This window comes from Myotis myotis, unplaced genomic scaffold (genome assembly GCF_014108235.1).
Source record: "Myotis myotis isolate mMyoMyo1 unplaced genomic scaffold, mMyoMyo1.p scaffold_m19_p_1, whole genome shotgun sequence".
NCBI classification, from domain to species: domain Eukaryota; kingdom Metazoa; phylum Chordata; class Mammalia; order Chiroptera; family Vespertilionidae; genus Myotis; species Myotis myotis.
Genome location: NW_023416313.1, coordinates 149649247 through 149662388, shown reverse-complemented (window position 1 = coordinate 149662388; position 13142 = coordinate 149649247). Strand labels below are relative to the sequence as shown.

General features: G+C 42.6%; 1 protein-coding gene across 2 annotated transcripts in view; it reads right to left on the bottom strand.

Moving 5' to 3' along the window:
* The window catches only part of SUPT16H (SPT16 homolog, facilitates chromatin remodeling subunit), a 46615-nt gene that overhangs the window by 30381 nt on the left and 3092 nt on the right, over positions 1-13142 (bottom strand). For both annotated transcript variants that reach the window (XM_036356468.1, XM_036356458.1), the window contains exon 2: positions 386-478. In XM_036356468.1, the coding sequence (XP_036212361.1) occupies positions 386-478 (93 nt within the window). The remainder of the gene's footprint in view (positions 1-385; positions 479-13142) is intronic.

The window sequence follows — 13142 nt, the reverse complement described above, 5'->3', positions numbered from 1 at the left end:
TTGGAATGCAAATGTACTGACTGAAGCTCTAGCAATTTGTGTATCATGAGCACAGGGCTAAACTCTATAAATGGTTGAGATGTGGAAAAAAAACTGGATCCCTGAAGACTATCCAAGAGAAAAATAAATACTGTGTAATCCACTGTTCAGATTTTTTTGATATATAAATTTGTCCCAATTTATATACCTCTCTTTTTTCCTTATTTTCTGATCAGTGCTGTCTACTGAACTTTATGTGAAGATGAAAATATTCTCATCTGCTCTAATATGGCAGTCAGTATAGCATACTTGAGATTTGGGACTGAGGAATTAAATTTTTACGTGGCAACTATACTGAACAGTGCAGTAGATGATTCAATGATAGTCAGGGCTAAGAACTGCTCACCTGTAAGGCAGTTGACTTGGCATAAACAATTTCTTCATCAACACCCACTGATACAACAATGGCATCAATGTTAGCATATTCATCTTCTCCTTTCTGAAAAGTAAAGAGTTGGTAATTTGGTCATTTTCTTCTTACACCAGGCAAAATAGGAATAGTGACTTCAGTATTTACTTAAAATGTATATAATTTTTCCCTAAGAGAACTTGCAAGTTTAAGAAATTCCATGTTTACTTGACAACTTCACAGTCATTGCTCTATGCAACTGTCACCACAATTTAGAACATTTTCACCTCCCCCAAACAAACCCACTAGCAATTATTATCCATCTCCCTCTAACTCATCTAATTTGTCTATTCTGGACATTTCATATAAATGCAATAATAAAACATGTGGCCTTTATGTCTGGCTTCTTTTACTTAACATGCTCTCAAGGTTCATCCATGTTGTAGCAAGTTTCAGTACCTCCTCCTTTTTATTGCTCAATAACAGTATTCTATTGTATATATGTATCATATTATATCCATTCATCAACTGCTACACATTTGGGTTATTCCTATTTTTTGGAGATTATAAATAATGCTGCTATGAACATTCATGTAAGTTTTAATGTGGAGCTATTTCTCCTGAGTATATGCTTAGGTGAGGAATTGCTGGGTCTTATGGTAACTGTTTAACTTTTTAAGGAACCACCAGCCTATTTTCCAAAGTGATTATACCATTTTACATTCCCAACAAGCAATGTATGGGATTTCCAATTTCTTCACATACTGACTAATATTGTTGTCTTTTTTACTACAGCCTTCCAATAGATGTGATGTACTATTTCATTGTAGTTTTGAGTTGCATTTCCCTAATGGCAAATGAGTTGGGCATCTTTTCATGTGATTACTGACCATTTGTATACCTTTTTTGGAGAGGTGCCTATTCACATCCTTTGCCCGTTCTGTAAGTGGGTTATTACTGTATTATTAAATTGTAAGAGTTCTTTTTATATGCTAGAGATGTCTCTTATTAGATTATTTGCAAATTTTTAACACAGTGGGTTCTTTTCACTTTCGTAATGATGCCCTTTGAAGCATAAATTTTTTAATTTTGGAGAAATCCAAATTATTTTCTTGTGCTTTTTAAAAAAATCCTTACCTGAGGATACATTTTAGAAAGAGGGAGAGGAGGAGGGAGGGGGGGAGAGAGAGAAAGGAGGAGGAGGTAGAGGGAAAGAGAGAAGGGGAGAAACATTGATCGGTTGCCTCCCATTAGTACTCGACTGGGAATCAAAACCACAACCTAAGGGAGAACTAAGATGGCGGCATAGATAAAAACCGGGAAATTGCTGCCTCCCACAACAATTGAAAAATACGTCAAAAACACAAAACAGACATCATCCAGAACTACAGGAAGGATGGCTGAGTGTAAATTCTACAACTAGAAGGAAAGAAAAGCACACTGAGAGCCAGAGGAGCTGCGGAAGTAAAGTGCAGAGGTAGGGGGCTCGCGCGTGGAAAAGGGCTGGCACCTGACGACGCGGCTGTCTTTTTGAATCCAGAGGGAGTCACAAGCTCCCGACGGCTCTGAACTCCGGTTCCGGGAAGTCTCTGGGGACCCAGGACTCATACGGGGAGAAACTGGACTGTTTGGCAGCGGGCGAACTTGAGGGCGGCTTTCCCTCAGAGGTGCTTACAGCCGTTACGGGGACACTGAGACTCGCGACTCCTTAGGGCAGGGCTGAGGCTCCACCATAGCTGCTTGCTCCGCCCTTTGATTCCTTGAGCCCCCGCCCCACCCAGGCTGCAGCAGAGGCTTTTGCATATGAATGCCCTGGCCCTTTGTAACCTATAAATACCTAACTGCAGCCTGGCCAGACAGACCCAGAACTTCCAAGAGAAGGCCCAAGGCCCCACAGCGCTTGCATTGCTTCACAGCTGAGCCTCATCAGGGCCAAAAAAAGGAAGGGGAATCTGCAGTTCTCTTCGTAGATCCTGCTGTGTAACCTCAGGCAGAGGCTAAATTAGCACCTCCTTAGACCCAAGAGCCACTGTACCCAGTGTTCAGAGGGGGACCATCCAGATCACAACTCCTCAGATCCATAAGGGACACACTCAGGGTGCAGTCTCAGTGAGCACCAAAGCCCCACTGAAGCAAGTCTTGCCCCAGAAGGGTGTCTCCAGCACAGAAGTTCTCCCACTGCAGACACAGCTGATTCTCACTGCCAATTGGCCTGGAGGTCAATTCCTCCCAGTGACCCTACAACAACCAAGGCATAGCTACCTCAGGTAACTGGGGAGGCTGAGACACTGGGCCCTACAAGACACCTAGCACACAAAGCCACTCTATCAACACAGGGAAGCAGCCAAAATGCAGAGACAAAGAAACAGGTCACAAATGGCAGAAATGGAGGGAAGCAAACGACTGGATATAGAGTTCAAGGCCACGTTTATAAGGTTTTTCAAGGATTTTATGGAAACCGCAGATAAATTTAATGAGTCCCTCAATAAGTATAGTGAGACCCTGGAGGACATGAAAAAGGACCAACTAGAAATTAAGCATACACTGACCGAAATAAAGAATAATTTACAGAGATCCAACAGCAGACAAGAGGATCCCAAGAATCAAGTCAAAGATTTGAAATACAAAGAAACAAAAAATACCCAACCGAAAAAGAAAAAAGAAAAGAGATTCCAAAAATATGAAGATAGTGTAAGGAGCCTCTGAGACAATTTCAAGCGTACCAACATCAGAATTATAGGGGTACCAGAAGGAGAGAGGGCAAGATATTGAAAACCTATTTGAAGAAATAATGACAGAAAACTTCCCCTACCTGGTGAAAGAAACAGACTTACAAGTCCAGGAAGCGCAGAGAACCCCAAACAAAAGGAATCCAAAGAGGACCACACTAAGACACATCATAATTAAAATGCCAAGAGCAAAAGACGAAGAGAGAATCTTAAAAGTAGCAAGAGAAAGACAGTCAGTTACCTACAAGGGAGTACCCATACGACTGTCAGCTGATTTCTCAACAGAAACCATGCAGGCCAGAAGAGAGTGGCAAGAAATATTCAAAGTGATGAATGCCAAGAACCTACAACCAAGATTACTTTATCCAGCAAAGCTATCATTCAGAATAGAAGGTCAGAGAAAGAGCTTCACGGATAAGAAAAAGCTAAAGGAGCTCATCACCACCAAACCAGCATTATATGAAATGCTGAAAGGTATTCTTTAAGAAGAGGAAGAAGAAAAAGGAACTCTTACCATTTGCCACAGCATGGATGGAACTGGAGAGCGGATAAATACCAGATGATCTCACTCATTTGTGGAATATAATGAACAACATAAACTGATGAACAAGGACTGATCCAGAGAAGGAGAGGCATTGATTGGACTGTCGGGCTTTGGAGGGAGGGTAGGGGAGGGTGGGGGTAAGGGGGAAAGATCAACCAAAGGACTTACATGCAGGCATATAGGCCTAACCAATGGACACGGACAACGGGGGGGGGGGGGGGGGGGGGGGGAGGGCATGAGCGGGGGGGGGGGTAGAGGGTAACGTGGGGACAAGGACACATATGTAATATCTTAATCAATAAAAAAATATATTAAAAAAAAAAACAAAAACAAAAAAACCCACAACCTAAGTATGTGTGCCCTGATCAGGTGTATGGCACGATGCTCTAACAACTGAGCAACCCAGCCAGGGCATTTTCTTATGCTTTTAAAAAAATATATTTTTATTGATTTCAGAGAGGAAGGGAGAGGGAGGGAGATAGAAACATCATAGATGAGAATCATGGATCGGCCGCCTCCTGGATGTCCCCTAGTGGGGATCCAGCCTGCGACCCAGGCATGTGCCCTTGACCGGAATTGAACCTGGGACCCTTCGGTCCACACGTTGACGCTCTAACCACTGAGCCAAAACAGGCCAGGGCTTCTTAGGCTTTTGATATCATATCTAAGAAGGCTTTACCTAACTCAAGGGCATACCTATACTTTTCTTCTATAGTAGTTTTATAGTTTAGCTCTTATATTCAGATCTATGATTCATTTTCAGTTGATTTTGTATATGGTGTGAGGAAGGAGCTTAACTTCATTCTGTTGCATGTGGATATGCAGTTGTTTAGCACCGTAAGTTGAAAAAACTATTCTTTCCCCATTGAACTGTCTTGGCACCACTGTCAAATATCAAATGATGTAAACGTGAAGGTTTATTTCTGGATTCTCAATTCTATTCCATTGATCTACATGTCTGTCCTTACACTAGTACCACATTGTTTTGGCTACTGCAGCTTTGTAGTAAGTTTTGAAGTTAGAGTTTACATGTGAGTCCTCTAACTATTAACCACTTCTGGACAGCAATATGAGCCCAAAGGACTGGTAATTGTTTGTGGGTTATAAGGTTAAACCTTCTTGACTTGGTAAAGTCAAGAAAAACATCTACTAAGACTCTTTTCCACATTTTAAGGGTTATAGCTGCCAAATAATACAACAAAACATATAACTAAAAGAAGTTACCAGAAACTGTATTCATTCACCCATTGATTTGCAGTGAGAAAATGTTTTTCTTTAGGTTGCTCAAATTTTTGCTATGTACACTCCAATCTATCTATATAAAATCCTAACATGCAAATAGACCAAATGGCAGAACAACGAACAACCGGTCACTATGACATGCGCTGACCACCAGGGGGCATGCACGCAGAAAATGGTAGGTGTTGCCCTTGTTGGGATGGTGGAGTAGGTGAGCGAGGGGTGCCAGACCAAGGAGGGTCACTGGTTGCTGTCACTGGGGCGAGACTCTGGTGGTTACTGAAAATTCTTTACTCCCATGCACTGTGGTCCTGCCCGGTGCTCGCACCTGCTGCTGGAACCAGCCCCTGATACCCGCTGCCGGCCCTGATCACCCCTTAGGGCTTCTTCACCTCCTCATGCTCCTAAAGGGCGTTTGGAGCCAGCAGCCGCCTCTCACACCCACTGCTGGTGCTGGCCCCAATCGCTGTGCCATCAGTGGGGTCAGCAGGTGCAAGCGGGGCCAGTGCCGTCAGTGCGTGGGAGCGGGGCTGCCAGCAGACAGACCAGGGGCCATGGCATGGGCATGGAGGATGGGCCGAGACCTGCCTCTGTGCCCACCACAACCTCGCAGCCCACAGTTCCTTTCATCGTGCATGAGTTCGTGCACAGGGCCCCTAGTTTGTTAATAAACATGGATTTTGTGTAATATTACTGCTACCTTGATAACCTCCCAAAATTAGTAACAGGCAGTCCTCTATATTTAATGCTCATGTGTTTTAGATATAAAAAAGCACCACTGAAATTAAACAAAGTCCCTTTTAGTATTTTTTGATATTTAGTTGAGTCAAAAATTTCAACAAAGAAAAAGGCATCAACATGTACAAAAATTCAAAAGACACAGTGATTCATTTTTTAAAGTGTACAGAGTATAATCATGTGACTTAATCATTAATAATATGGGAAAATCATCCAAAGGAACCTAAGTACAATTAAAAGTAGGCAGAGAAAAAAAAAAAAAAGACCCACACATTCAGCTTTTTTTTGATAGAGAAAACAAACCCCAAAATCTCAAGGATTTCAACTCATATACTAGTAAAATGTGCAGTTTTCCACTGCTGATCAAAAAAGGTAAGGGGATGGTCTGGATGGTATGATTCAGTGGTTGAGTGTCAACCTATAAACCAGGAGGTCATGGTTCAATTCCCAGTTAGGGCTTTTGCCTGGGTTGTGGGCTTGATCCCCAGTGGGGGGGGTGCAGGAGGCAGCTGATCAATGACTCTCTCTCATCACTGATGTTTCTATCTCTCTCCCCCTCCTCCTTCCTCTCTGAAATCAATAAAAAGAAACACACACACACACACACACACACACACACACACACATCCTATATAATAAAAGCCTAACATGCAAACTGTCCCTTTGACCCCTCGCAATGAAATGCGCTGACCACCAAGGGCAGCATGGAACATGGCAGGCGTCGGCGACACAGCACTGGCAGTGGGTGGCAGTGGAGGCACTGCTGGTCCCAATGGGCCCTGACAAGAGCGGGACCATGGCGGGATGGTGGAGCAGGTGAGTGGGCGGTGCCAGGCCAAGGTGGGTGCAAGCAGGGCCCGATCGCCCGGTAGATGGCGACGAACGGTGGGCTCCCAGGAACTGAGGGAGCCCAGCAGGGGCCCAATGACTCAGCAGAGGGGGGCGTTCAGGGGCCTGGGAGCCCAGGGCCCAGAGGTCAGCTGGGACCTGCCCTTCCATGCCAGACGCTTGTGCTTCGATCTCTGGCCAGGCCTAGGGACTACACCCGTGCATGAATTTCATGCACTGGGCCGTGTGTGTGTGTGTGTGTGTGTGTGTGTGTGTGTGTGTATATAAATTTTTTTTTTTAAAAAAGGTAAGAGGATGAATCCTAATTTCTCTTGGAACCAGTTGCTCTGACCATATATTCTTGGTTGAGTCCTTATAAAAATGAATGAGCTCTAACCCCAGAAGAAATATAATAACACCAGAATTTAAGATATCAAAAATAATACTAGCAAATTTGGATAAATTTTTTCTTAAAATGTGACTCAATGAAAAAGATTACAATCAAACCAAATATTTTTACAGCAAAATCCAGAAGAGTACTTTTTATTTTCAAACTCTTTGAAGAGTACAAATGCCTTATATAGATTACATTTAAAAAGTCTAAAATTGGTCCCAACCAGTTTTCTCAGTGGATAGCATGTCAGCCCATGGACTGAAGGGTCCCAGGTTCGATTCTGGTCAAGGCATGCGCAGGTGGCAACCAATTGATGTTTCTGTCTCTCCCTCTTCCCTTCTACTCTAAAAATCAATGGAAAAACATCCTTGGGTGAGGATTAACAACAATAACAACAAAAAACAAGAAAAGTCTGAAATTGTGGGAGATTTTAAATAATCTTCTTGTGAAACTCACAGGATAAGCTATATACAATACTAAAATATTTTGATTTAGTAATATCTGGAATTCGTTTTGAAATACTGGAGTGGAGGGGACTAGTTTTTTTTGTGTGTGTTTTTAAAGTGCCAGGCTAGCTTAGCAGCCCCTTGCCCCTGGACCGGCCCCACAGCCAGCTACAAATGCCAGCCTGGCTATTTGAGGGGGTTGGGGCTCAATTCTGTGCTGCTTACAAGGTCCCCAATTCCTAACCTGTTCTCTCCTGCTTAGGCTGGTCTTCAGGACTTAGACTGGAGCCCTTGTTAAATCTGGACTTGCAACCCCTATGCTCTTCTTTATAGATGAATTATCTTGCAGCAGTGACCCCCTGGTATGCATAGCTTCTCAACATCTACCAAATCTTTTCTGTCTCCAAATTCTGACACCTTCCAATCTGTCTGTTCCATTTCACATTCAAGTCAGACTGTTTTGGAAGAGGAAATGGACAGAGTGGTTAAGTGACTAAGCAGAGCCCGGATAGCAACACCCTAAGTGGTTGACAAGTATTCTCACTGGGTCGATACTGATGATAAATATGCATATCTCATAGAGCCCCAAGGGGCTTAGATTCAGGAGGCACCAAGTATCAAGGAAGGGAGATAGGGTATATTGTACATGGATGAGCTCAAGGCTAAAAACAGGTCTGGTCAGAGAAGGACCCCTCCAGTTCTTGGAAATCCTGACACAATCCCTAATCTCTCCACAAAGAGACTTACTTTATTCTCTGAAGAAATGAACTCAGAAAGCTCTAGACTCAGATAGTAGGCCCAGCAGAAGGAAAGTGCAAAATGTTGGGGAATTAAACAAAAGTCTGCATTTTAATGACAATTGGGAAAAAATGCCCAAGGAAAAGAATTAGAAGATTTTCTCTCTGTGCATCTTCACTGAATTTAGAGAAAACACTTCAGACACTGACATTTGTGGGTCCTCCATTGACTGAGCCAGCCTATTCACTCTAGAATAACCCCAAGTCGAGAGGCTCCATTCATGCAGAGCTTCCAGTTTCGTATTGCCTTTTTCTTTATATGGATGAATATAGCCAAGCCTCATTTTGATTTTTGTGACAGGGAATAGCATCAGATCAGCCTTCCCAAAATACTGTAAGCTTGAAGACTGACAATAATAGCTTCAATGCTGACAATCCTGAGTGATTTTCAACCTCAAATTTTATACCCACTGAACTGTATTATTAACAAAAAGTAGAGACAAAACCTTTTAAGACATACAAGGGCTCAAGAAATACGTATTTTCTGTATCCTTTCTTAAGAACCTCTTAGAGAAAATGCTCTTAACAAAATAGAGAAAACTCAAGACATGGGCTATAGAATATAGGTCACTCAACATTGGGAAGTCCCAAGGTTCAATAGGCCTGGAGAGCAACCTATCCATATAGAACAGTATAATGTAAGGTTGAAGGGTGGGGTAGGTGGTGGTGGTAGTACTTAAAAAACAAACAGAGAATTAATAAAATGTCTGAAGAGTGCAAGAATTTCAGAATGATTGATGAGATTATAACAGACCCACAGGAATATTAGGGCTGAGGACACTTAAAAAGGGAGAAAAATTGAGGCAATCATGAACGCCAGAAAAAATAAAAACCATAGCAGAAAAGGGAAGGTAACTGTTCTGTTACTTCACCCACCAGTGAAACTATTTATATGAGCACTAACTATGTAAACTGACTACTAATTTTATTAAAAACTATGAAAAAAAAAAGTATAGAGGGGTGAATGTGAGATAAAGCAAGTGTAATAAAATGCTAATTGTATAATCTAGTCAGCCGTGGGCAAACTACGGCCCGTTTGAAATGAATAAAACTAAAAAAAAAAAAAAAAAGACTGGACCCTTTTATGTAATGATGTTTACTTTGAATTTATATTAGTTCACACAAACACTCCATCCATGCTTTTGTTCCGGCCCTCCGGTCCAGTTTAAGAACCCATTGTGGCCCTCGAGTCAAAAAGTTTGCCCACCCCTGATGGTGGTTCGTATATGGGTACAGGCAGTCCTTGGGTTACTTTGGACTCGATGTACGTCGTCTCATGGTTTCATGGTTACGTCGCCATCTCCCATTTATTTATAAAAAAAAAAAAAGTTCCACCATTTTGATGTATGTACATATGTGCTTTATGTTTTTTATTATTTATTTACCACAAGTAAAGGTCAGGAATTGTTATCTTTCAAGTTTTTTTTACTGTTTCACTTCATTACTGCTGTGTATGTGCTCCATGTGAGTGACGTAAGTGCTATATAGGTGGGTGAAGATCACGTTACCTCGTGCAGTGGGAATAGGTCTCCGACTTGGACTTACTGTATTTAGTGTAGAATTCGTTTACCTTTCTGAATGTTTAAAATCTTTAATAACAATGTATTAAGAAGAAATTTTAAGTGTCAGGAGGTAGAGGAAAGTTAAAATAGGTGTGATGGCATAAAAAATTAAATTTAAATCCTAATTTACCAAAACAGTTAACATGAAAAAGAGACAAACCAAGAACTAATAGTATATAGATATTAGTTCAAAATATGAAAGAGAACTAAAAGTGGTTGTTGCTGGGGCAGGTAACTTTTTTTGTTGTTGTTAATCCTCACTGAAGGATATTTATCTATTGATTTTCAGAGAGTAGGAAGAAGGGAGGGAGGGAGGAAGGGAGGAGAGAGAAACATTAATGAAAGACACTGACTGATTGCCTCCTGAATGTGCTCCCACTAGGGCAGGAGGGGTTGGGGGGGTGTCGAACCTGCAACCTGGGTATGTGCCCTTGACTGGGAATCGAACCCAAGACCTGCGGGATGATGCTCTAACTGCTGAGAATGGCAAGGGTGGGTTACTTTCTAAAAAGGCTTTTAAAACTATTTGCTGCTGAGGCTGGTTTGGCTCAGTGGATGGAGCATCGGCCTGTGGACTGGGAGGTCCCGGGTTCGATTCCGGTCAAGGGCATGTACCTGGGTTGCAGGCATATCCCCAGTGGGAGATGTGCAGGAGGCAGCTGATCGATGTTTCTCTCTCATCGATGTTTCTAACTCTCTATCTCTCTCCCTTCCTCTCTGTAAAATATCAATAAAATATATTAAAAAAAAAAAACCAAAACAAAACAAAAAAAACTATTTGCTTTTTTCAAGCCTATGTATTACTTGATTAAAATAATTTTTAGAATGCAAGTTAATAATATAGGTGGTTAGGAACCAGCAAAAATTGTGCAGTATCTGAATGATAAAAGTTGGGGAAATATTGCAGGGCACAGGAACAACTACCTTCCTTTGAACCAATTAGGTATTGCATTAAAAGAGGAAACACTTTGAAGTTTCTGGTGATAGCTGGGATACCCACATAATTTATCATCCAAACGGAGACAATTTTGAGAATAAAAAAAACCAACAGTATACCATTAATAATTACAGAGGGGCTCAGCTGGCGTGGCTCAGTGGTTGAGCATCGACCTGTGAGCCATGAGGTCATGGTTCAACTCCCGGCTATGGCACATCCCCAGGGAGGGGTGTGCAGGGGGCAGCCGATCAATCATTCTCTCTCATCTTTGATATTTCTATGTCTTTCTACCTCTCCCTTTCTCTCTGAAATCAATAAAAATATATTTTTAAAAATAATTACACAGGGGCAGAAGGTGGATAGCTTCAGGAAAGGTAGGAGGACTTCTGGTCATCCTAAGTATAGCCTGGGAAAAATCTTTTCAAACCAAGAAAGGGAGGCATGTAAGCTCAGAAATAATCATCATCGTTCACTGGATGCCTACGCTACGCCAGGCACTAATTATACTTGGTAATAGGGATAAAAAAATAAACATAAAAAAGTAGATAACAGAGTAGACTATAAAAGCTGAGTAAGCAAGAATAAACGAATCCCAACCTGTCCAGGCATTTACTTCCTTCTTTATCCCTCTTTATGAGACCAAAGCATTATTTAAACCTTTCCCTATTTCCCTCCAGAGAGAAAGGAACCATAAGAACTGAGATGAACATTATCTGGGAGAAAGCAGTATGGGGCCCTGACCGGTTTGGCTCAGTGGATAGAGTGTCGGCCTGCAGAATCAAGGGTCCCAGGTTCGATTCCAGTCAAGGGCATGTACCTTGGTTGTGTGCACATATCCAGTCGGGAGTGTGCAGAAGGCAGCTGATTGATGTTTCTAACTCTCTAACCCTCTCCCTTCCTCTCTGTAAAAAAATCAATAAAATATATTTTTTAAAAAAGTAGTATGGGAATTGCCTATATTTCTTAAGTCACAGGAGATAACTGCCTAGTCTTGGAAAGCAATCTGGAGCAAAAAAAATTTATCCATGACAAAAAATCAGCAGAGCCAGGGAGCAGTACTCAGGAGAAGCACTGATACTACAGGTTAGTTTTCTCCAAGGGCAAAAATTTTCTTTTTAAGGTTGGAGCCTCAATCTTGATAGGTTGAGTCACATAAATTAATGCATTGGATCAGCATTCCTTTTGAAAACAGCTGGTGTTTTCCCAGCAGGAGTGGTTCAGTTGGTTAAGCGTCCCTAATCCCATAAACCAAAAGGTCACCTGTTTGATTCCTGGTCAGGGCACATGCCTAGGTTGTAGGCTTGATCCCAGTAGGCAGCTGATTGATTTTTCTCACATCAATGTTTCTTTCTCCCTCTCTCTCCCTCTCAAATAAATATATATTCAAAATAGAAAACAGCTGCTATTTTGACATTTTACAGAATTCTTTTGGGATAAAAGGAAGATGACTAACGTCCAGTTTCACTTATAACAGGATGTCCTAACAGGCAGGTCTCAAATGAATTATAGTTGTAACTGAATATTGTATCCCTCAGTTCTCAAAGGGGCCAAGATCGCAAAATGATGGGAACCTCTACCCTTGTATCACATGCAGTACTAATCCCATTACTTGCTTAAAAATAATTACAATCATGAAATGGTTGGGAAGCCCTGAATAAGGACCTAGTAAGTATAAGAGGACAGAGGAGAAGACCATCGCCCCTCTCATGACCTACCACTAGCATCCAGAGTTTCCTATTGCAAAAATACAATGGTGCTGCAAACCTTTTCTGTTTGTAGCAGGCCTAATTGATATATATAAAAGCCTAAGCAACCGGACTACCGGCCAGTAGCTATGATGTGCACCGTCCTGGTGGTCCACCAGCCCGGTGGCAGCCACTCACTCCCTCAGTAGTCCTGCAGGTCCAATCTCTGAACAGGCCAGGCACCGATGGACCAGTGCCACCGGCACAATCCTTACAGCACCGCCGGCCTCCAGGCACCATGGCTGCTTCCCCTCCCTAGATGCTCCATAAGAAATGATATGAAAGCGGCCACCAGGTGGCTCCCAACAACCGGTGCGAAGGTCAGCGGGACAGATCTGGATCCTGGGCTGGCATGGGCATCCCAATGCCCGCCCAGAGGGCTGATTGCTTTCCAGCCCCCCACCCCCCTTGGGACAGGCGCCAGGCGCAGGGCTCATGGCTGGTGAGTGCCACTGCGGAGGTGCAAGCCTCTCCCCATCAGGACTGACTGGGCGCGAGCCCACAGCTGGCACAGCAGGGCCGGGATGAGTGGGAGCAGCAGGTGGTGTTGGACATGCACAATCCCCGCAGGCCACGCTAAGGGACCCCACCAGTGCACAAATTCATGCACTGGCCTCTAGTTTTAAAATAAGAGGCAGGACTGGACTAGACTCAAACATCCCAGAGTCATAAAACAAGTTCTAGTCACTATGAAGGTCTCCTGTTTGATTTTTGGCAGAGCCTATTTTCTCAGGTATGAGATTTAATGTTTTAAAAATTTCTACTCAATTAAAAGTGTGTAACACTGCAATTGTT